Genomic DNA, 22569 nt, shown 5'->3' with positions numbered 1-22569 from the left:
ATTCCCGAGGAGATGGGAAATAAATGAAGTGATCCCTATAATTGCCCTTACTTCTCTGAGAGAGTATCCACGTCATGGTACAGGGAAGAGAAGTCCAGACAGAGACTAGTGGGCTCCCTGACAGACGAAATGGAGATAAGGGTCTGGGAAAACCAAGGTAACTAGAGTTCACAAAGCAGAGTATCAGAGAGAAAAGAAGTGCACAGACAAAGAACTCTGGAGATCTGCAGAGGGATCTCTTGAGAATTCAACAAAGTATGGGTCAATACATTTGTGTGAGGAATAACTTGATGCCAGGAAAAGAACCACATGAAAGGATTAATAAGAAGAACAACTGGATATCACACAGGGTTGTAGGAATAGTACCTGTTCCTACAAGTCAGACTGGAAAACCTCATGATACTCAGAAAGGACTTGTCTCAGTAGTTGCAAATAATGAGCTCCAGACTAAAGGCTACTTGGACTCCTACCCAACGAACCTTAAAAGCTAGACCTAAAAGAATACAATTGTTTTGAGTAACCTAATTTCACCCAAAACAAAGCCCAGGCATTTTACAGGAATATAAATATACATAGCACACAATAAACTAAAACTCACGATATCTGGGATCATATGAAAAATTGCCAAGCATGCAAAGAAGTAGGAAAATATGACCCATACTGAGGAGAAAAGGCAATCAATCAACAATAACCCATAATCTATACAGATGTTAGAATTGGCAGAAAAGACCTTTTAAAAAGTTATTATACATGAAGAAAAGTTATTATAACTGTATTTCATATGTTAAAAAACCCAGACTAAACCCTGAAAATGTTAAGTACAGGCATGGAAAATGTAAAACAGACCTAAATTGAGCTTCTAGAGATTAAAAACAATGTCTAAATGAAAAAGATATTGCAGGAGGTTAAAGGCTAATTAGACACGGCAGAAGGTCAGTGAACATTAAGGCATAGCAACAGAAACGATCCAAAATGAAACAAAAGGAGTAACAAAACAACAACAAAATGAATAGAGCCTCAGTGACTTGTGCAACAACTTCAAGTGGCCTAATACATGTGTACTTAGAGTCCATGAAGCAGAGGAGAAATATAAAAATTTGAAGAAATAATAGCCAAAATTTTTCCAATTTGGTAAACACTATAAACCCACAAAGTCAAGAAGATCAATGAACTTTAAGCATAAGAAACATGGACAAAACTACACCAAGGCACAGAAAATAATCGAACTGCTCAAAACCAGCAATAAAGAGAAGAATTTAAAAGGAGCCAGAGGAAAAAATTATACACTACATACAGAGGAACAAAGATAACAATGACAGCAGAATTCGTGCTTGAAAAATCGTAAACGAGAACTCAGTGGAATAACATCTTTAAAGTAGTGAATTGAATTCTATCAAGCTAGAATTTTATACCCACATCTGTCAAAACAAAAGCAAAATAAAGACTATCTCAGACAAACAGAAGCTGAAAGAATTCATTACTGGTAGACTTTCACAATAAGAAATGTTAAAAGAAGTATTTTTAAGCAGAAGGAAAATGACACCAGATTGGAATATGGATCTACATAAAAGATTAAGAATACTGGATACATACAACAATGGAGACCCAATTCAACCAAAAATAAATAAAAAAATTAAGAAAAGAAGGGAAAAATCATATAATCACTGCAATAGATGCAGGAAAAGAATGAAAACATCTAACATACATTCCTGATTAAAGAAAAAAAAACAGCCCTCAGTAGACTAGGAATGGAAGGAGACTTCCTCAACTTGATAAATGACTTCTACAAAAAACCTAACATCATACTTAATGGTGAAGGACAAAGTACTTTCTCACCAGGATCAGGAACAAGGCAAGGATATCTGCTCTCATTGCTTCTATTTGACATGGCACTGAAGGTTCTAGCCAGTGCAATAGGGCAACAAAAAGAAAAGAGATATTCAGAATGGAAAGGAAGAAGTAAAACTATCTTTATTTGCAGATAACATGATTATGTAGAAAACCTGATAGAAGCTACGAAAATGCTACTGGAACTAATAAATGAGTCTATCAAGTTTGCAGGGTACAAGATCAACATACAAAAAGATGAACTTGTCTCAACAAACAATCAGAGATCAAAGTTTTAAAATGCTACTTATAAAAGAATCCAACATATAAAATACTTAGAATAAATCTGACAAAAGACTTGCACACTGAAAACTGTAAAATGTTGCCGGGGGAAATTAAGAAAGACCTAAATAAATGGAGAGATATAAAGTATTCATGGATCAGAAGATTCAATATTGTTGAGACATCAATTCTCCCCAAATCGATTTATACATCAAAAACCTCAGTAGGCTTTTCTATAGACATTGACAAGCCAATTCTAAAATTCATATGGAAATAAAATTTAGAATAACTAAAACAACTTTGCGAAAGAACAAAGTTGAAGAACTAACAGTAACTGATTTCAAGGATTATGAAGCTACACCTTCAAGACATTGTGATAGTAGTGTAAAGATAGACAAAAAGACCAAAGGAACAGAATACAAAGTTCTGAAGTAGAGAGATGTGGAGAACTGACTTTCAGGTTCAAAGGCATTTCAGTGGAGAAATGATAGTCTTTTCAACAAATGATGCTGGAACAACTGAATATCCAGGTGCAAAAAGAAAAAAAAAAATGAACTTGATCTAAACCATATACAGAAGTGAACTCAAATTGGTTCAAAGATCTAAATGTAAAACATAAAACTATAAAACGTCTAGAACAAAACAGGTGAAAAATTTTATGACCTTGAGTTTGGCAAGATTTCTTAGATACAACACCAAAAACATAATGCATAAAAGAAAAAAATAGATAAATTAGACACCATCGAAATTAAGAATTTCTGCCCTGCAAAAGACACTCCTGAGTGAACGAAAAGATGAGTCACAGAATGGGAGAAAATACCTAGCAACTTACCTATTGGATAAAGGACTAATTTCCAGAATATAGAAAGAACTCTCAAAACTCCAGAAAAATATAGATAAAAGATTCAAAGATATACAGATGGAAAATAAGCATATGAAAAGATGTTTGACATGATTAATCATTAGGGATGCTACAGTGAGATACAACTACACACCTATTAAACTATCTAAAATTAAAAATACTGAGCATAGCAAATGTTGGCCGCAACGTAAAGAAAATGCAGCTCTCGTACACTGCTGGTAGAGATGTAAAATGATCAAACCACTATGGAAAATAGGTATTTTTTAAAAACTTAAACATACACTTACCAATGATGCAGCCATTCTACAGGCAGGCATTTACCCAGGAGAAATGGAAGTAGACATCCATACAAGACTTGTACACAAATATTCATAGCAACTTTATCTGTAATAGACAAAGACTCAAACAACTCAAATGTCCATCAATGGTCAATACATAAATGGTGGTACATCCATATAAAGGAATGCTATTCAGCAATAAACAGAAATGAATTACTGATATATACAACAATATGGATGAAGATTAAAATAATCATGCTGGGTTAGAAGCCAGTTAGAAAAAAGTATACACTGTATGATTCCATTTACATAAAATTCTAGAAAATGCAAACAGAAAGCAGATCAATGGTTGCATGGCGATTGGGAAGTGCAAGGAACGATGGGAAGGAAGAATTACAAAGAGACATTAAGAAACTTTCTGAGGTGATGGACATTTTGAGTTTCGTGATGTCTTCATGGTGTGTATGTATGTGTGTGTGTGAACACAGATTATTGCATGTCAATTATACCTCAAAAAGCTGTTAAAAGAAATGATATTATATAAGAGAGACAATTGGGGAAATTTGAATAGCAACACTTTATTAGGTAATATGATTGTGTAGGAATTTAATTTCTTCAATACTGTGTATTAACAGTATCGTGGTTACACAGGGAAATAGTTTTTAATATCCAGAGAGGAGGGCATCTAGCTGACAAGAGAGGGATCGCAATTGTGGCAGATGCTGTGGGACACTGAGGAAGATGAGGCTAGAGCAGTGACCAATGCGTGACGGCACAGTGAAGACAGTCATTTGTCAGGTGACCTGACAAAGACGGTTGGAAGAGACTGCTAAATGCAGGGCCGTTTCCGCATACTAATCTCACGCAATCCCCTCAACTAGCCTTGGCGTAACAGAAAGTTTCTATTAGCTTGCCATATTGGAGGGGGGATGGCACAATTTAAGGTGCAGTAGGTTGTGTAATAAACTGTCACAATAGGGTCCTACAGAAATAGTTTTTTAAACCGCAAAAAAATAAAACTTGACCCTTCCCTCACAACGTATATGAAAATTAACTTAAAATGAATCATAGACCTAAATGTAGCTATACAACGTCTGGAAGAAAACGTAGGAGAAAATCTTTGTGATTTGGGGTTAGACAGTGGGGTCTCAGAGAAAGATTTCTTAGATTAAGACACAAAAAAGCAGAAAGCATTTAAGAAAAATTGCTAAGGGACTTCCCTGGTGGTTAAGACTCCAAGTTCCCAATGCTGGGGGCCCGGGTTCGATCCCTGGTCAGGGATCTAGGTCCCACATGCATGCCTCAACTATGAGTTCGCATGCCAGATCTAAGAAGCCCATGAGCCGCAACTAAGGGGCCCATCTGCTGCAACTAAGACCCAGCACAACCAAATAAATTAATTAAATAAATATGAAAAATTAAGAAAAATTGCTAAATTAGAGTTCATCAAAAATTTAACACTTCTAGCTTTCAGAGACACTTTAATATAATGAAGATAAGTCACAATCTGGGAGAAGATATTTACTAAACACATATCTGAGAGCAAGGACTTTTTCCGTTGCTTTTTATATAAAGCACTCTTAATTCTCAATATAAATATCCAATTAAAAAATGGATTTGAACAGACACTTCATTTAAAAGGATATTTGCACATGAATAGACACTCAACATCATCAGCTATTACAGAAATGCAAAATGTGGCAAAACCCACGAGATTCATCTACACACCTACTAGAAAGGCGAAAATGTTTTTAAAAAACACATATAAGGATCAGGTGAAGATGTAGAGCATCTGCAACTCTCATAGACTGCTTGTGGGAAAGCAACATGGCACAGGCACTTTAGAAAACGGTTCAGCAGTTTCTTAAAAAGTTCAATAGGCACTTAGCATATGATGAAGCAATCCCACCCTGAGGTATTTTACCCCAAATAAATGAAAACATATGCTCACACAAGACATATATTCACACACACATGTGAGTGTTTTCAGAGGCTTTGTTCATAATAGCCAAAAAACAAGAAGAAACTCAAATGTGCATCAAACGATGAATGCGTAAACAAACTGTGTATCCACACAACTAGAATACTGCTCAGCGCTCAAAAGGAATGAGCTACTGACAGGTGCAACAAAACAGATGAATCTCCAAAGAGACTGGCTAAGTGAAAGAAGCCAAAAACAAAAAGCTACATACCACATGATTTCATTTATCAAATATTCTGGAAAAGGCAACATTATACGGACAAAAATCAGATTGGTGGTTGCCAGGGGCTGGTAGTGACAGGAGGATGCATTGACTACAGAGGGACATGGGGGGTCTTTTGGGAGTGCAGAAGTTTTCTTTACCTCAAATGTGGTGGTGGCTACAGAACTATACGTTTGTCAAAACACATCACACTGTATATTTAAAAAGAGTGAATTTTGTTAAACGAAAATTATACATAAATAAACCTGACTTAAGAAGATAATCAAACAAACCTAAAAGTACAATTGAGTGAAAATCAATGTAAGAAAAATCAACTTACAGTGTTTCCAATTCAAGGGTCATCATGAGGATGCTTTCCATTGCGGTAAGTGACACTTGTGCTGTTCCCATGTCTCTGAAGGAGAAGCCCAAACATGCATGATATAAAACCCAAAGACAAAATTTCTAAACTGAAGAAGATACTTAACATGTGATTACTTCCACTTTGGCTTCTTACTTGCCATAGATGATAATGCCAAAGAGCTCTTTTGGAAGAAATTTAAATTTGCATCATCAAATTAATGACCTTGGTGCTGAACAGTACAATCATTTTCTATGATCCTCACTTCTCATTTTCAATTGCATCTACCTCTTTTGATCACTCTTTTTTTTAAAAAAAATAATGTACCCCTTATTCCTTTTTGCTTTCTTGGATAAATACTATTCCTATATGCATCTTCATGTTCCATATCTATATGTGTTCTTCAACACTGTTCTCATCCTCTGCTGGCTCTCTTACGCATATATATTCTTTCTTAATCCTTTTCTTTGCCAATAACTCTTATTTTCAATAACCCAGTTAAAATCTAAATTATGACTGTTTAGCCAAAGTACTCAATTTTTGACGAAAGTAAAAAGGAGCAGAAATTATCTCATGAGCCATGAAACTCTTACAATACTTACAAAGAGTTTAATGCTGGCACTTTAAAAAGACAAGAATCTTCAACTGTTGGCAAAGGATTACGATTGAGAATTCTGAAAAATGGAATGGAATTAAAATTATCGGCATTTTCAATTACTTCCATGAAAGTTTATATTCATTTTTTTTGGTATGGAACTTGAAGGTTAAAAATATCATTTTATGTCTTTACCTATATATCACCCTTAGAATCTGTAAAACGCTCTTTCACTGGGAGCTACCCCGGTCTCTAGATGATAAAGTGGAGAAGAGAAACAAACAAACAAACAATAAAATAGAAAAAAAGTGGCTAGCAAAGAAAAAATATGCCAAAGTACTTTTCACGTTAAAAACCCTCGAAGTGACTATGCTGGTAGGAAGCCCTTGCTCTGTAAAAAAAGTACTATTTCTAGTGTCCTCCATAATTCAAGGTGTTTTTCTTTCATCTCTACAAAGTTTGAAAAATTTCATGATTTAAACTACTCAGCTAAAGACAAAAATAAGGCTAATTCCTTAGTTCTGGAGCCAAAGAAGAGATAAATCCAAGAGCAACTGGTGAAAGCCATACTCTCATCACATAGTCCCGTGTGTATTCTTGTGCCATAGCCTTTGTTACTGTGTATGTAATCAACTGTTTACTTGTCACTCTCCTAGATTGTCAGCAACTTAAGAGCAGGGACCACACTTTATTGCCATTATTATTCCTGTGCCTGACATAGTGCCTAATATTTACTAGGCATTTAATAAATGTTTGCTGAATAAATAAATAACATTTTGTTTATATATCAATAAAATAAACAAATTAATTTTGGGGAACAAAATTTTATTCCAAAATGTTGGAATAGATTTTCTTCATAGTTCTTTCTTTCTTTCTTTTTTTTTCCCCTTAGTTCTTTAAAACAAATAAGGGGGAAAAAAAAACAGAAAAGAAACAGGAAGAAAGAAGAGAATATCTGACTTAAGGTTAACTCTACTCAAGAATTATTAGTGTACTTTTGCAGAATATTATAAAGATAATTATCAAAACTAATATCTTTTGGGTTGCCATGCATATGTGATCAGCATTTAACATTTCATCCTCACAGTAACCTTATGTGATATATATATTACACAATTGTACAAATGAGGAAACTGAGGCACAGAGGAGTTACATAACTTGTCTTAAGTCATCAAGCTCGTAAGAAGCAGAGCTGGAATTTGAACTCAGTTCTGACTCTAAAGCCTGTGTTTAACCTGAATGAAAAAAAAAAGGGTTTTTTTTTTTTTTGAAACATCTGTTACTTTAACCTTAATTTTGACAGCACTAAATATAGAAATACCTTTTCAAACTTCATCTACCCATCTGGGAAAGCCTCTATGAGAATTATATTTTCTCTTTTTATTTATTTATTTATTTATTTCTCTTTTTATTTATTTTTTCCTTAATCATCTCTTGTGATAAATATTTAATTAGCCTACGGCCATTGAGACTTTATAGATTTTTTTTAAAAAGTTGCAGGAAAATCAGTAAAAATGATGGAGGAAGGACATCTGAAAATTCATCCCTGCATAGAAGCAACAATAACAACAACAACAAAACTGGCAAAAATGGTCAGAATCAACTTCTTCTGGACTCTGGACATTTAACCAACATGCTGGCAGTAAATGGGGGAGCAATTTATTCAAGGAAAACAAATTAATTTCTGTAAGAACAATGAGATCTGTGTTGCTTTAACTTGCCCTCGACCTTTGGTCTCCATGCCAGTGGTAGCCTTGAAAAACAGCCCACATCCCTGGTACCAGAACGAGCAGCATGGACTGAGAGGTCCTTCAAAGCCTCATTCCCAAAGAACTGTCATTGTTTTACATGTCTGGTGGTCCCCTGGAAGACCTCACTTGAAAGGCTTGCCTTTGACCTGACTGAGGGCTGTCTAGTGAGAAAAGCCTCTGCTCAGGTGGCATTTCTGGAAAACATTTTCAAGCAAATATTTTAACATGGCGGTGGCATGAGGCAATGGATAACAGTTTGGGGCAAAAAACAACCCAACCGCAAAGCTTTAAAAGAAAAGCTGAGGAATGAGATGTGCACAGACACTTTGAAATATTCCAATGTATTCCTGGGAAACTGGAAGACCACAAGACATATTCCTGGGCATCTAGGAGAATAACTGTTAGCATTAATAAATGAGTTCAGCAAGGTTGTAGGATATAAGATCAATATTATTTCTACACACCAGCAATGAGTAATCGAAAAATGGAATTTAGAAAACAATTCCATGTGGAACAGCATCAAAACAAATATAATACTTAGGGGAAAATTTTACCAAGTAAGTGCAAGATTCACACTGAAAAGTACAAAACTGTTGAAAGAAATTGAAGAAGATCTAAATAAGTATAAAGACCTGCTGGATTCATGGACTGGAAGATAATCTTATGAAAATTTCACTACTTCCCAAATCGACCTATGGTTCCATTGCAATTCCTATCAAAATCCCAGCTGACTTCTTTCCAGAAATTGCCAAGCTGTTTCTAAAATTCCTATGGCAATTCAAGGAAACAGAATAACCAAAACAATGTCGGTAAAGAACAAAGTGGGAGGACTCACACATCCTGGTTTCAAAACTCAGTTCAAAGCTACTGCAATCACAGTGTGGTACTGGAATAAGAACAGACATGTAAATCAATGGAACAGAATTGACAAGATAGCAATAAACCCTCATATTTATAGTCTATTGATTTTCAACAAGGGTGCCAAAACAATTCAACGTGGAAAGAACAGTCTTTTCAAATGATGCTGGGACAACTGTACATCCACACACAAAATAATGAAGCTTCACACCGTATATGAAAATTAACTCCAAATGGATCAAATATCCAAATGTAAGAGCTAAGACTATAAAACTCTTAGAAGAAAACACAGGAGTAAATCTTTATGACCTTGCTTTAGACAACAGTTTCTTAGATATGATACCAGAAGCACAAACAACCAAAGGAAAAATAGATGAATTGGATTTTATAAAAACTAAAAAGTTTGTGCTTCAAAGGACACTATCAAGAAAGTGAATAAACATATAGAATGGGAGAAAATACTACAGGTGGGAAGAATAAGATGCAGTGGGGAGAAGAAAAGTGTAGTAGTTGCTAGGTGTGACAATCTCAAAATTTTGAACTATTACAAATAAAACAGCCACCCTGAATCACCCCAAAGGGCAGACCCAAGTTATTTTTGCTTTTAGTGTTTATGCCTTTCTAAATCTGAGAAGCTGCCAGGATTCTAGTACATAGCAAAAAGTGAGGACAACACCCTCAAGTGTGTAAGCTTTTGTGTGTACATAGCTATGTAAAGGAAACCAATGCTAGCTGACTGGGGGAGCATTAGGGCGGCTCTGTGACCGCAGCTCAATTTGCCTTCATAGTGTGGACACACCTCCCACACTGATATTCTCAACAATGGGGTAAATAATTCAATAGGGATAAGGCTTTGATTTTCCTCTTATTCTCTCTTCGTGCTTATGTTCTTGGTACGATATTGATGTACCACGGACAAGCCAGCATGTGAATGTGCTCTGTCTGCTTAAGTTATATAGCCTTTCTACATTGTAGAGTCCTTCAGTTTCTAAAATCATGGAGCTTGTATTGTTAGATCCAATGAAGTGACTAAAAGAATTTTTAAAAATAAGCCATCAGTCTGGACCTGCATAGGTGAATGAAGGAGAAACACTTTACAGTCAGAGAAAAAAAGCATACTTAACATTTAGGATTATCAACCACTGCCGGTTTTCCATAGTATATTTCATTCCTGATTTTATCTGAAAGAGATATGATGACTACCACCATTCAAAAAGTGGTACTTTATTAATAAGCTCTTGGCTCATCTTTGAGGTAGATTTCGGATTTAAAATAGACTACCACACTGCTAACCACTTCACCTGATATTTCTCAATAACATAGAGGCTTCATTCAAGAAACCTACTGACTTATAATTACCTGACACCCGGTGATGAATCAAGGATTTGTGGGGCCTGAACCTCATCTACTTTGGGAAATCCTAGCTAATAAAAACAGGCAAAGTTATAAATAGAAAAATCGCTAGGACCCCTCTCAAGACCTTGGAAGGGACCTATGCAAGTGAGGAGCCCTGAAGCCTAAGGTTCATTGAATTCAGGATAAATCCACCTCAGCTGGGGCCCTTTTCCAAACTTATTTAATGCAAGCAACTTATAAACACCCCAGTAATATGTCATTATAGGTAGTAAAATGATTTAACTCGAGGGTGGCATCTTCCCTTGGTGGCTTGCCTTTGGTAAGAGATGCAATAAAGTTTGTATCTCACCATGGCAAATGTTTCCTAAAGCAACTTAGCTTTGTCTATTAGAAAGACTTAGTCCAAAACAAAGACTTACTATACTGTGACAGTCTTTTGAAAGTAACTGTGAATGAGTCTTCGGAGTACAGTACTAATTTATTTACAACACCAGATAGTTCTGATTCTTTCACTACCTTTTTCTGTCATTTAAGAGGAGCGCAAATTCCAAAGGAACAAGTTGGTGCCTCTTCCATTACAAATCTTTTCTAACCTACCACCCGTTTTCTACTTCATCACCCCCCTCCCTCACCTTGTTACCCTGCTGCATAGATGCTAGAATGGCTCTCATATATGTTTTCCCATCAACATCCATATTTCTCCTTCCAGTATGAAAGCTTCTTGGGGACAAAGTCCCTGCCCTATGCGTCTTTGTATCCCCAGCACTTAGTAGAGTGTTCACAGACAGTGGGCAAGGCACTCAGTGAATGTTTTGGAATGAATTCATTCATTTTTAAACTGTGATTTATTTATTTATTTCCACAATGTATTGTCCTGTGTTGCCTACATAACTATAGTGAAACTCTGATTCTTATAAGGAACTCTTGGTGTTCTGGGATGTTTAGGAAAGGTGGTGAGTTTCAGACGTTGTACTGACGCTACTAAAACCTCCTGGTGAAGGGACCTCACGAGCCTGCTCTCCGGTGTGCTAACAGAAGAAAAACCGACCCTCGGTGCTCTCTCCCCAAGGTAGGCGTCAGCAAACTAACAAGGGAAAGGAAGGAGGCCGCTAAAGATAGGCATCTGCAGGAATTGTTAACCCAGCTCCAGACACAGCCTCAACACCTTCATTAACCCAAAATGTGGGAACTGTGTGAAGCTGGATTTCTGAACCACAAGACAGGTAAGAGAGTCTTTTCCAAAGCCAGGTGTAGAAGAGCTCTTTCCCTTGAGTCTAAAATCGCCTTCGGGCCATTGAACGTACCCACTATCATTTCCTTGTGCCATGAGAAATCAGAGAAGTTTTGAGCTGAAGGGGTGGAAAACCCACACTTCTTATTGAAGAGTAGTCAGCAAAGAAAACATATTGAATTAGGCCACAGCAAAGTCTTTTCTTTATATTTTTCACACTACAGCTGAACACAAACAACGTCTTTTTCCATACCTCAAAGGTTCCTATTGGCCACCGATAATTCACTTCAGCAATATATGCTTTTTTGAAAAATAATGTTCTGGGTGGCTGGGGAGAGCCCTGTGGTGGGTGTTCAGGAATTCTTTCTGCTTTACCATTTAAAAGAGCTAATGATGGTTGGGGAAGCACCCACACCCACTGAACCACACCCTGCTCAACTTAGTTCTCTGCAGCTCTGTGTTGCATACATTTTAAGCAGTTAGGAACTTTGCACATGAAAAGGAATCAAAGTGAAATTCAAAAGTGGAAGTTCCTGGACCATTCTCATATTGGAGAGGCATCCGTGGGATTCCATGACAATGCTAATCTGAGTGTTTTTGTTTGGTGCCTTTAATTGACCATGCCAAAGATCAGTACTATGGAAAGCAGAGCCTTTCATATATATGAGTTAAACAAGTCTCTTGGCCTCTTTGTACCTTAGTTTCCTCATTTGAAAAAAAAAAATAAATGGCTCTCAAGACATACTTTCCAGAATTCATACTGGGCTTACTTACACCCAGCTAACCAATAACTGCATGATTGCTTTTACACACAGTTGTTTACATGTATTCATCTTCTATTTCACTTACAACTTGTGTAAAAACTGCATTCCATGCCAGGCCTGAAACGTTCCAAAGCTCAGTTCTGTGAGTAAATTGCAACCAAGATTTCTACAAAAAAAGACACGAGCAAAAGAATTAGAAAAACAGATATTCTTTCAGAACATTTATCCATTGGCAATAATTCTCATTTATATATGATGAAACGTAACATCACTACTCCCTCCATACACTAAAGAAATCTCACTGTGGGAGATATTATGATTTATACTTTCATGATTATATATGTGGTGCATTAGATACAAAATACTAAATGCTCATTAAATACTTGTGTTAAGTGATCTTTATTTCTCTAGCTAGGCAGCACTATTGACAGTTTGGGCTGGATAATTCTTTGCTGTGGGAGGCTCCCCTGTACACTGTTGGATGTTTAGTAGCATCTCTGGTCTCTGTCCACTAGATGCCAGTAGCGTATACAGTTCTGACAAGCAAAACTGTCGCCAGACACTACCAAGTGTCACCTGTGTGCAAACTCACCCTGGTTGAGAACCACTGCTCTTGATCCTGGGGGATGTTGGATGCTCAGCATGATCCTGCTCTGTGCTGGAACTGTCACCTTGGGATACAATGGAGACTGAGCTACAACTTCCTTAAGGAGCTCTGGAGGCTGAGGTGGGGTCTTCTGCTGGACTGGAGAAGGTTCAACCTCTTTAGTGACCTGTGGATTTATGGGAAGTGCCAGAGCCAGAGATTTAACAGTGACCTTGTACAAGTGTGACTGCTGAGCTTCATTTACCCCATGATGAACACATGGTCAAACTACAACCTCCTTAAGTGTCTCCAAAGGCCGGGCGAGGGCCTCCTGAGGACTTGAAGTTTCTAGTTCCTCAGGGGCCTCTGAAGGCTGAGATGGAGCCTCCTGCGGAAGTGGAGGTGGTTCTACCTCCACAGTGGGCTCTGCATGCTGAGCCTGGGCCTCTGCCTGGGGTGAAAAAGATTCAACGTCCTCAGGGGTCTGTGGATGCTGAGCAGGGGCCTCTTGATGAAGTAAAGATTCAGCCTCCTCAGTGAGCTCTGGATGACGAGTTGGGGCCTCCTGCTGGGATGCAGAAATATCTCATCCTCAGCAGAAGACTCCCTGTCGTGTAGCTTTTGGGTCATGTGTTCCTTGCGTGTGGCGCTGAGAGGCCTATACATACCCCTAAGCCAAAGTGGCCGCCTTCTCCCGAAAAAGCCCTCCTAGAACACAGAAAGGGAAATATTAATTCTGCATCTCCCCTGCTTTCTCTGGCCACAGTACTTTATCCTCCTCACATCTAGCTGACTCTCACTTTCCCCTGAGCTTCTCTTACGCAGCAGAAATCCAAAAAAGCCCCTTGGAGGAAAACACACACTGTTAGTGCTGCATGTCACTTTTCATCTCTCTCACAATGTGTTATCTCTGCTTTCATTAGGACTAAATGGGGACCTCAGTCCATAATCACAATGAGCAAAATCACCACAGACCCGGGATCATGAAAATCATTGCATGCATGCTGGCCTTCCAGAAGTTCTCTGTGTCTGTCCAAAATGGACCCCAAGTGTCTCTGGAGAGACATTTGTATGTGGCTTAGCATGGAGCATAGGCAGGATTTTCAGCCCCGTTCACCTTTCTTTGCCCTTGGCCAACTGCCCTCGTGCAGTGAAAACACTTGCACAACGGCACTGGGCAGAAACTCGTTACTCCCTTAGACGCGCTTCACACCGGTCCGCTTCGGACTTAGTCGCACATGCAGCATTTGCTGCGGGTGTGGGTGTGGGGAGAAGGTGATTTTATTTTCCTGGCTGCTCTATCCTATACGTTGAATCACACCAAGTAAACACCTGAACCCAACGAGCAAAGTCATCTATAGCTCTCTGACTTTCACTCTGCAGGCTGTCACTCAGGTGTCAGTGAATTGTGGAATCCGTTTAAAGGCCACGACCAGCAGGGAAGCACAAAATACTCTTTTTGAATACAAATAGAAGAGAAAAAAATCACAGTGCACAATAAGTTTGTTTCAGAAACTACTTATGTCCATATAGTATGTGTCTACTCAACTGTGACCTAAAACGTAGCTCACAGCCCAAGCACAGTGTGTGATCAGTGGAGAAGTCCTCAGTGGAAAGGGACCATCTTCTTCTTGGTAATCACTAGCAGTATGACCATGGGGCAAGATAGTTTCCCTTTCTCTTTCTCCAGTTCCTTATTACAAAAGGAAGAGACAAACTACTGTCTAAAGTTTCTCCCGGTTAAAATTCTATGAGGTTTGGATAAAGGGAATAGAGAGTAGGGGCCTGAAAAACAGTAGGATGAGAAGGGAAGTTTTCTTGCCACTTTCCAGAAGGGACTCATATGTTCTACCTTTCGTCAGCTTTGAGTGAGGCCAGCCCCTAAATCCACAACCATGTGGCCCTCCCTACCCCAGAGCCTCCTAGAAGGCCTCTGGCCTGGCCTGATGCCTGGGAGCCAGGCATCCGCCCAGCAGGAACAGGTACAACCAAAACCTCTCCCCGTCCACCCTCTTTCCTTAAAGGACTAGTGAGAGCAGATGAATGTGTGCCAGTCCTGTTCTAACTCAGCTTGGGCTGCAGAGCTAATTCTGCTGAGAAATAAACTAGGGTAAACCATTAGGGTAATCAAGCGTTCTTCCTGCCTTTGCTGAGGAAACTGAAAGAGATGAGTTCTAAGTTCTCCTCTAGTTGTAAATTTCTGCTTTCAAAGACCAATATTTACCTTCTGCTTCTTTTTCTATCTTCCTCTTTTGAAATTCTAGGAGAAGAAATCTGCTTTGAAAGAAAACAGGATCATGATTATCCATTACAACTATTTCCAAATCCTTATTCATTCCTTTTGACTTTAAATCTTATCTATCCAGTAAGATGATAACTCTTTCAAGGAAAGGAATTCTACCCTGTTTAAGAATCCTTTGACTCTTCCACAGTACCTAACTTAGGGTCTTGCATGCAGCTGGCGATATATTTTATTGACTGTTTTAGATAAGGTTCAACAGATAATTCCTAATAAAAACTCTCAGAAGTAGGAAAAGAAAATAAAAGTATCTGGCAGAAACCTAAGCATTGTTCTAAAGTCAAGAACAAGAGTAGGATGCCCAATCATTACTGCTACTATTGAGCACTGTGGAGGAGGTCTTAATCAGTACGAAAAGAAAAACGAAGTATTGGAAAGAAGAGACAAACATATCTGCATATGAAACAAGGGACCCAAAAAGACCAAAAGAATCAACTGAAATTTTATTGGAAGTAACATGAGTAAGATGGCTCCATACAAAATCAAGAGATCAACATATTAGCCTCAATAGCTTTCCCATATAACACAACTAACTAACTAAAAAACAGAAGGAACCTCCCGTTCACTATATCAATAAAAATGCATAAAGCACCTAGGAATAAATTTAGCCACAAATTTGTAAGACCTATGTGATGAAAATATTAAAACTTTTTTGAAGGACGTTAAGAAGTACTTACATGGCATGAGATACCATCCTCCTAGAATGTTGTAAAGAGGTCAATTCTCTTCAAATGAAACTAAAAATTCAATGCAATCCATTTTATAGCCAAAATAATTTTTAAATAAAACCTGGCCAGCTGACATTTGGTAGAGAATATATGTAAGAATAGTTATGAAATGTATGCAAAAGAAGGTCAAAGAGTAGGACCTTGCCCTACCAGATATAAAATATGTTATAGAGCAACTGGAATTAAGCAGTGTGATATCAGTACTGGTACAGGACAAGATAACTGGATCACAGAACAGCATCCAGATGAAGATAGCATATTAGACCAGGGAAGAAAGAATAAACCATTCAGTGAAAGATTTGAAAAGAATCAGATCTTCATGTAGGGGGAAAAAGTTAGATCCCCTACCTCAACCACACGAACAAACAAATACAACAAATTCTGGACAGATTATAAAAGTACTTGAAGAAAATATTAGAGATGATTTTTACGTCACGAGGTGACAAAGGCCTGGCTAACAAAACCCACCCCACATGAGCCATGAGGAGACGACAGGCAGATATGGTGGCAGACTGTCAACACACCTCCTACTCTTCACAGCCCTTGCCCCCTTTTCCCCTGGACTGTTTGTCTGCTTCTTGTTGACTTATAAAACTCTTGGGAGTTCCCTGGTGGTCCACTGGTTAGGGCGTGGCTCTTTCACTGCTGTGGCCCGAGGTTCAATCCCTTGTCAAGGGACTAAGATCCTGCAAGCTGCACAGCATGGCCAAACCCCACCACTTCGAAACAAACAAACAAAAACTCTTTATGGTAAAGAAATACTGGCTTTCATTGAATTTCAGTGTTTCGAATATTTCCAGTGTTTTTGTCTCTAAGGAGACAAGACAAAAGAGTGCAGTAGGGAGCACCAGCTTTGCAGTCGGGTGAAACTGCCTTCTGCTTTGGGTTTGGCCGCTGGGGCCTTACACTGATCTCCTTCATCTATGAGGGAGGGATAGTAATATCATCCTCACAGGACTGTGGGCTTTAAATCAAACAATATATGGAAAACTCTTCATCTTACGCTTGGCATGAATCAGTGCTAAGCTGGTGTCACAGACAAGATGGTGGAATATATCAAAGGCTCTGCTTGTGGCATCAGGCTCTGAAGGCTCTTTCCCACCAGAAGATTATAGAAATATTGCTTTTATTTTCTTCTAATACCTTTATGTGGTCTTTTTTCACATTTATGGATATATGTTTATTTAAGATGAAACATGGGGATCTGCTATTTACCCCCCAAATACTTAGGCAGCTATTCTATCACCATTTATTCATTTTCTTCCGCTGATTGCAATATTAAAACATGACATTTCAAAAGTCTTAAGAACACAGGGGTCTATTGCTGGACTCTATCCTACTTCAAATAAATATTCGGTTGAATTATTCCTCACTGTGGAATTGACATAACGCCGCATCTCTCTTCCGTTGAACACCATTATTGTCTACCATAGGAAGGACACTGCGTGGCCCCTGTCCTCCAAAAGCTTATCGTATATGTGGGGAGAGGAAATAACGGTTAGGACTCCTCGCTTTCACTGCCGAGGGTACAGGTCCAATCCCTACTTGGGGAACTAAGATCACACAGGCCCAAACAAAACAAAACAAAACAAAACAAATGCAAGAAGTTAAAAACAATAAAAAGGGGACTTTACAGAAATTCTAAAAATGCCAAAGGCCATATGCCACCTGAGATGTAGAGGGTACAGTCTGGGCAATGGCCAATGACTAGCAAGCTAGTCCCCAGCCTCCTAGGCTCAGAAATCATACTCTTCCTCACCAAGCGAGAACTCACGTCTTCCTGTTGTGGCAGTCTCACTTGAGCAATATCACAGGATTGATCAAACATCAGAATGCCAAATTATTACTTGACAATGAGAAATACATCTGTTCTACACACAGGGCATCTGTGTCTACACAAGCAGAGAATTACCTTCTGTGGGGACAGGCCTCCGTGGCACACTGAAGCACAATCACAGAATCGAAGGCTACTTGGTGACAACAGAATTAGAAAAGGAATCAGCCGAGTCCAGAATTTAATGGGAAGGCCTGAGGTAACTGGATCCATCCATCTCCTCAACAGGCAGCCTGGCTAGTGGGCCTGACTCTGCAGTTATGCTGCCTAAGGTGCCATCTCTACTCTTGGGCAATGTGAGGATGGGCACTGCCCATGTTGGTCTCTCCTCACCTTTTCTATGCTTTCACTAGTGACCAACCCTCCTGCAGATAGACACATTTCTCTTTAGAAGTTAGTACATCATGTCAGGTTTGATTCAAGTGTGATAGGCCAGGAAGCCATTGGTCCTTACACATCTCTGCTCAGCTCCATGATGTGCTGACCTTGGTGGTTCTCTCTTGGGGGGCTGCCTTTCAAAAAACTGCTTACCACTTTTGTGAGTTCTGAGGGGAGGGGACTGCTTTGCTATGGCCCCTAAGAAATGGTGACAAACCTCACAGGACTAGGATCAGGAGGGCTGGGGTATTCAGGGAAGGCTTTACAGAGAAAGATATCTGAACTTGAGTTGGCTTTTCAGAGATTCATAGGAGTTCCACAGGCAAAGCAAAATAAAGGAATTTTCGATGGACAAAGGCACAGACAAAAGTAGGAATGGGTATGGTGTAACTAGCGTATAGTGAGGAGCTGCTTTGGCTGGAATGGAGGGCTGCCATTACAGGAGAAAAGATAACTAAAGTAATGTGGAGTGGTAGGGTAGAATCAAGACTGTCAGCCTATTAAAATCACTCTTTTAATGTTAGCAACTGCCTGCTGGAAAAGTAATAAACCACTATGTAACTGAACAAAAGGTAAACAGGCTAGCTCCAGGAATAGGCTACTATAAATATTTGAGGGTAGCCTGCTGCAAGATTTTACTTGCAGTGTTTTAATGGAACCTATCTACACAATTCCTAATACACCGGAGAAGAAAGCTGCTAAGTAAACCTGAGGAATTGACGAGATCACACTTTTGTCTTTTAGGCATGTCCTTTTAGCCCTCCCAGGGTGACTGATAGCTCCTTGAGTATGGAGATCCTATATCTCTCATCACTTCAGCCAAGAAGGAAAGAAATCAACAGTAGAATGAGAGTGACTGGTGAGTACCTCAAATCAGCATACTTTCTTGAGTTGAAGAAAATTTACTATCATGTCAACTCTGGCCTTCTTATAAACTTCACTTGTCAAAATAGTCCAATAGCTTGTTATCATGGATCCAATTCCATAGGGATCTCCTGGGAGTGAAGTTCCTTTTAAAAATCCTGTGGGGACTTCCCTGGTGGTGCAATGGTTAAGGATCCACCTGCCAGCACAGGGCACACAGGTTCGATCCCTGGCCTGGGGAGGTCCCACATGCTGCGGAGCAACTAAGTCAGTGTGCCACAACTCCTGAGCCCGTGCAGCTACAGCCCGTACTCCACAACAAGAGACGCCACCTCAGTAAGAAGCCCATGCACCGCAATGGAGACCCAACGCAGCCAAAAAAAAAAAAAAAAAAAAAAAAAAAACACACACACACAAAAAAACATCCTGGGAATATACTTTTCATTAAAAGAACAAAGTGTATGTCAGTCCTCATGGCTATAGGGAAGAATCAAGTAGTAGCAGGTGGAAAGGTGGATTTGATTCTCAGTTTCTGGGTTCTGAATCTGAATTAATTATTGTCCTTACCTCAATGAGACAGAGAATTCTAACACAAATCGTCACTACTACAGGTACAGATACTGCCAAGATGAGTTTGTTGTTATAGTCATAACCTGGAACTTCTTTTGTGAGCTAAAGAAATATATCACAATTTTTAAAAACAAGGAGATAGAAGGGATGAAAACTTACGATTCTTCATCCTATTCTAAACGATAGCTAACTATTCTTAAACTACTATGAAACCCAATCCTTCCAGGCGAGTAGCTTCTATAAGAACAAGCCAAATTTAATGTTATTAGTCTTATCATTAGCATTTTCTTCTACAATTTATCTACAATTTATTTATCTTGTGTTATGTCCTTTTCGCGTCTACCCTAGGAATAGTGACACACTCTCTCAATGAGCAAAGTTGGAGATCACTGTCTTAGCCCGTTTCATGGCTGAAGATAAGATACTGACTAGGAGCCCGTGGTATTCCCGCTTGGGCACGTTAATGGCATGTCCTAAACTGAGTAAAACTCCAAGTCCCATGTGTCAGGGGTTATCCTCACCTCACTTGACTCCTGCTCTTTCTGCTCACTCTGGGCTTCTGTGCTCTCACTGATAGAGTTGTCAGCTTTCCACTGGTCCATATCCCATTCCGCTTTGGACACATTTACTTCTTGCTGCTTGCTGAGAAGCTTCATCAGGAGGCCTGTTCTAGAGATGAGGTTGGCACAGGCCAGCTGCACGTGGGTGTCCGAGCAGTCTATTTTCAAAGTCTGGATAACATGAGAAATGAGCCTTTGCACGTCATTGTTGGGGATGAGGGACCAGAGCTGCTGGTTTAGCTGAGTTTCAACTTGATCACCCGGGGATGCGAGCCCTGGGAAAGTGAAGCCTGTGGGCTTAGAGGATAATTCAGTGACCATGTTGTGGTGCTCCCATTGTGTTTTGTTGCTGTGTTGAACAGCTGGCATACTGTTGTCTGCAGCAACAGTAGAATGTGCAGTGGAGACGTTCCTATGGCTAGTGTTTCCAGGGCCGGTTCCTCCTGGCAGAGTAGCGTTTCCTGTAGAACTAATTGCTTCAGAAACATTTTGTGCAGTATTGTTTTCTGAAGTAGTGTTTTCTGCAGAAGGGTCTGAAAGAGAAAATAATTCTGGAAAAGGATTTTCCTGAGAAGTCACTTCTCCTGAAGATGAAACAGCCTCTCGTGGAGGGGAATTTATGAGACTCCTCACGACAGAGAACGGAGGGCTTGCAAGCATCACTCTATCAAGTGAACTTTTCTTTCTGAACTTTCAACTCCCTTTTTTCTTTTTTCTTTTTGTTTCTTTTTGCGGTACACAGGCCTCTCACCGTTGTGGCCTCTCCCGTTGCGGAGCACAGGCTCCGGACGCACAGGCTCAGCGGCCATGGCTCACGGGCCCAGCCGCTCCACGGCATGTGGGATCTTCCCGGACAAGGACACGAACCCGTGTCTCCTGCATCGGCAGGCGGACTCCCAACCACTGTGCCACCAGGGAAGCCCCTCGATGCTTTTTAACTTTGGGTTTTCTGTGGACCCGATGAGACCTAATTTTATGGAAGATGTATTTTTTTTTCCAGAATGTGAGATTAACTCGAAGTCCTTAATATTTCTAACTCTTGCCTTTGCATCTTCGAAAACATGAATAGCGTTGGATAAGTCTTTTGATTTGCTTTTAACCTCAGATGGGGATTTTGGCGGGATGGAGGCACAAGGCCTGCCCTTGAAGTACGGTTTGAGGGGAGAGGAGCCTGCGGCCTTGTGTTCCTTTATGAATGAAGACTCTGCATCGGAGGACTTTCCCACCAGCTTCCTGGGCCTCTGCACCGTGAGGAGCTGTTTCAGCTTTCTTGGGGATGGCCTCCTGAGCTTTCATTCTTTGGCAGTGTTCGCCACAGATGGCTGGGCATTCTGTTTCCTCCTGACGCTCTCATCTCCCACTGCTTTGAGGTGCATTTTCTGTATGCCCCTTGAGGACCTTGTTCACTCTCAGCAGCTTTTCCTCTGTACTCTCAATCTTTGCTAGGCTGTCTTTCTGTGGTTGGGCAGTTTCTAACTTCTTTTGAAAGATGTAGCGTGTAAACATGGCACTTAAAAGGTTGCAACGCGTACACGTGGCAGGTTTTTCTTCCTTTTTAACCTCATCAATTTTTTCTTGAGTTTCTGCATCTAACAAATTTTCCACAAAATGGAGTTCCCTCAATTTGTTTTTTTTAGTTGAATTGTTGGGTACAGGTTTAACAGAAGGGCTCCTTGTATTGTTTTTCAAAAGGCCCAGCGGCATATGTCCATCTTGTGTATTTGAAAAAAGAAGTTGAATGAATGGTAATAATGTTGATTCCACATCTCCTAGATTTCCCTCTGAGATATAAGGCAGTATGTAATTTAGTGTACTGATAATATCACTTTTATTATTAAAGTCCAGCTGCTCATTCATGAAGCCTGACAAGCTGACAGCACTGTTAGGTGAGGACGTCCTCTCTGACTCAATAGTCAGCTCGGTGCTGTTGTTCTTCTTCTGGGCTTGTAACACCTTCATCAACGATCCTCCTGCATTCTCTATAGATGTTTCTTCATCTGTCAAAAGAGAAGGGACTGTTTTTGATCACTGAAGACTGATGGGACAGCCTTTTGTCAGTCCACAGCCAAAGAAATTAGGAATCAGTCAAAGTTTGAGTGCCACTTAGGAGAAAAAGAAACCCACACTTAAGCCTATGACTGGCAACAACAAAATGTGAAAAAGGTCTCTCTTGAAAAAGGGGCTATCTACTCAGAAAATTCTGTAGCGTGAAATATAGGAACTATATTCAGGATTACTCCACTGGTTCCCAGGGGCCAGTACTCAAGAAAAGCCAAGGCTGGAAGACAAATATTCCCCTAATCAGCTGGACTCTCTGCAGATCTACTGTGACTCCTCACATTCATATACCCCATCCTGTCCTGCCTCAAAGGCACGGGAGTGTGAGGCTTCCTCTCTCCACC

The 22569-nt window shown here is 39.6% G+C and overlaps 1 protein-coding gene across 1 annotated transcript in view; it reads right to left on the bottom strand.

Moving 5' to 3' along the window:
• Positions 1 to 22569, bottom strand: part of LOC132479148 (uncharacterized) — a 138673-nt gene that overhangs the window by 1809 nt on the left and 114295 nt on the right. Inside the window, 9 exon segments of the mRNA XM_060082728.1 lie at positions 12941 to 13121; positions 13230 to 13385; positions 13504 to 13642; positions 15159 to 15208; positions 19605 to 19709; positions 20129 to 20875; positions 21107 to 21160; positions 21163 to 21559; positions 21561 to 22164. Of these exon segments, the coding sequence (XP_059938711.1) occupies positions 12941 to 13121; positions 13230 to 13385; positions 13504 to 13642; positions 15159 to 15208; positions 19605 to 19709; positions 20129 to 20875; positions 21107 to 21160; positions 21163 to 21559; positions 21561 to 22164 (2433 nt within the window).

Source organism: Mesoplodon densirostris, chromosome 18, assembly GCF_025265405.1.
Source record: "Mesoplodon densirostris isolate mMesDen1 chromosome 18, mMesDen1 primary haplotype, whole genome shotgun sequence".
Classification (NCBI taxonomy): Eukaryota; Metazoa; Chordata; class Mammalia; order Artiodactyla; family Ziphiidae; genus Mesoplodon; species Mesoplodon densirostris.
This window is presented reverse-complemented; position numbering and strand designations above follow the sequence as displayed.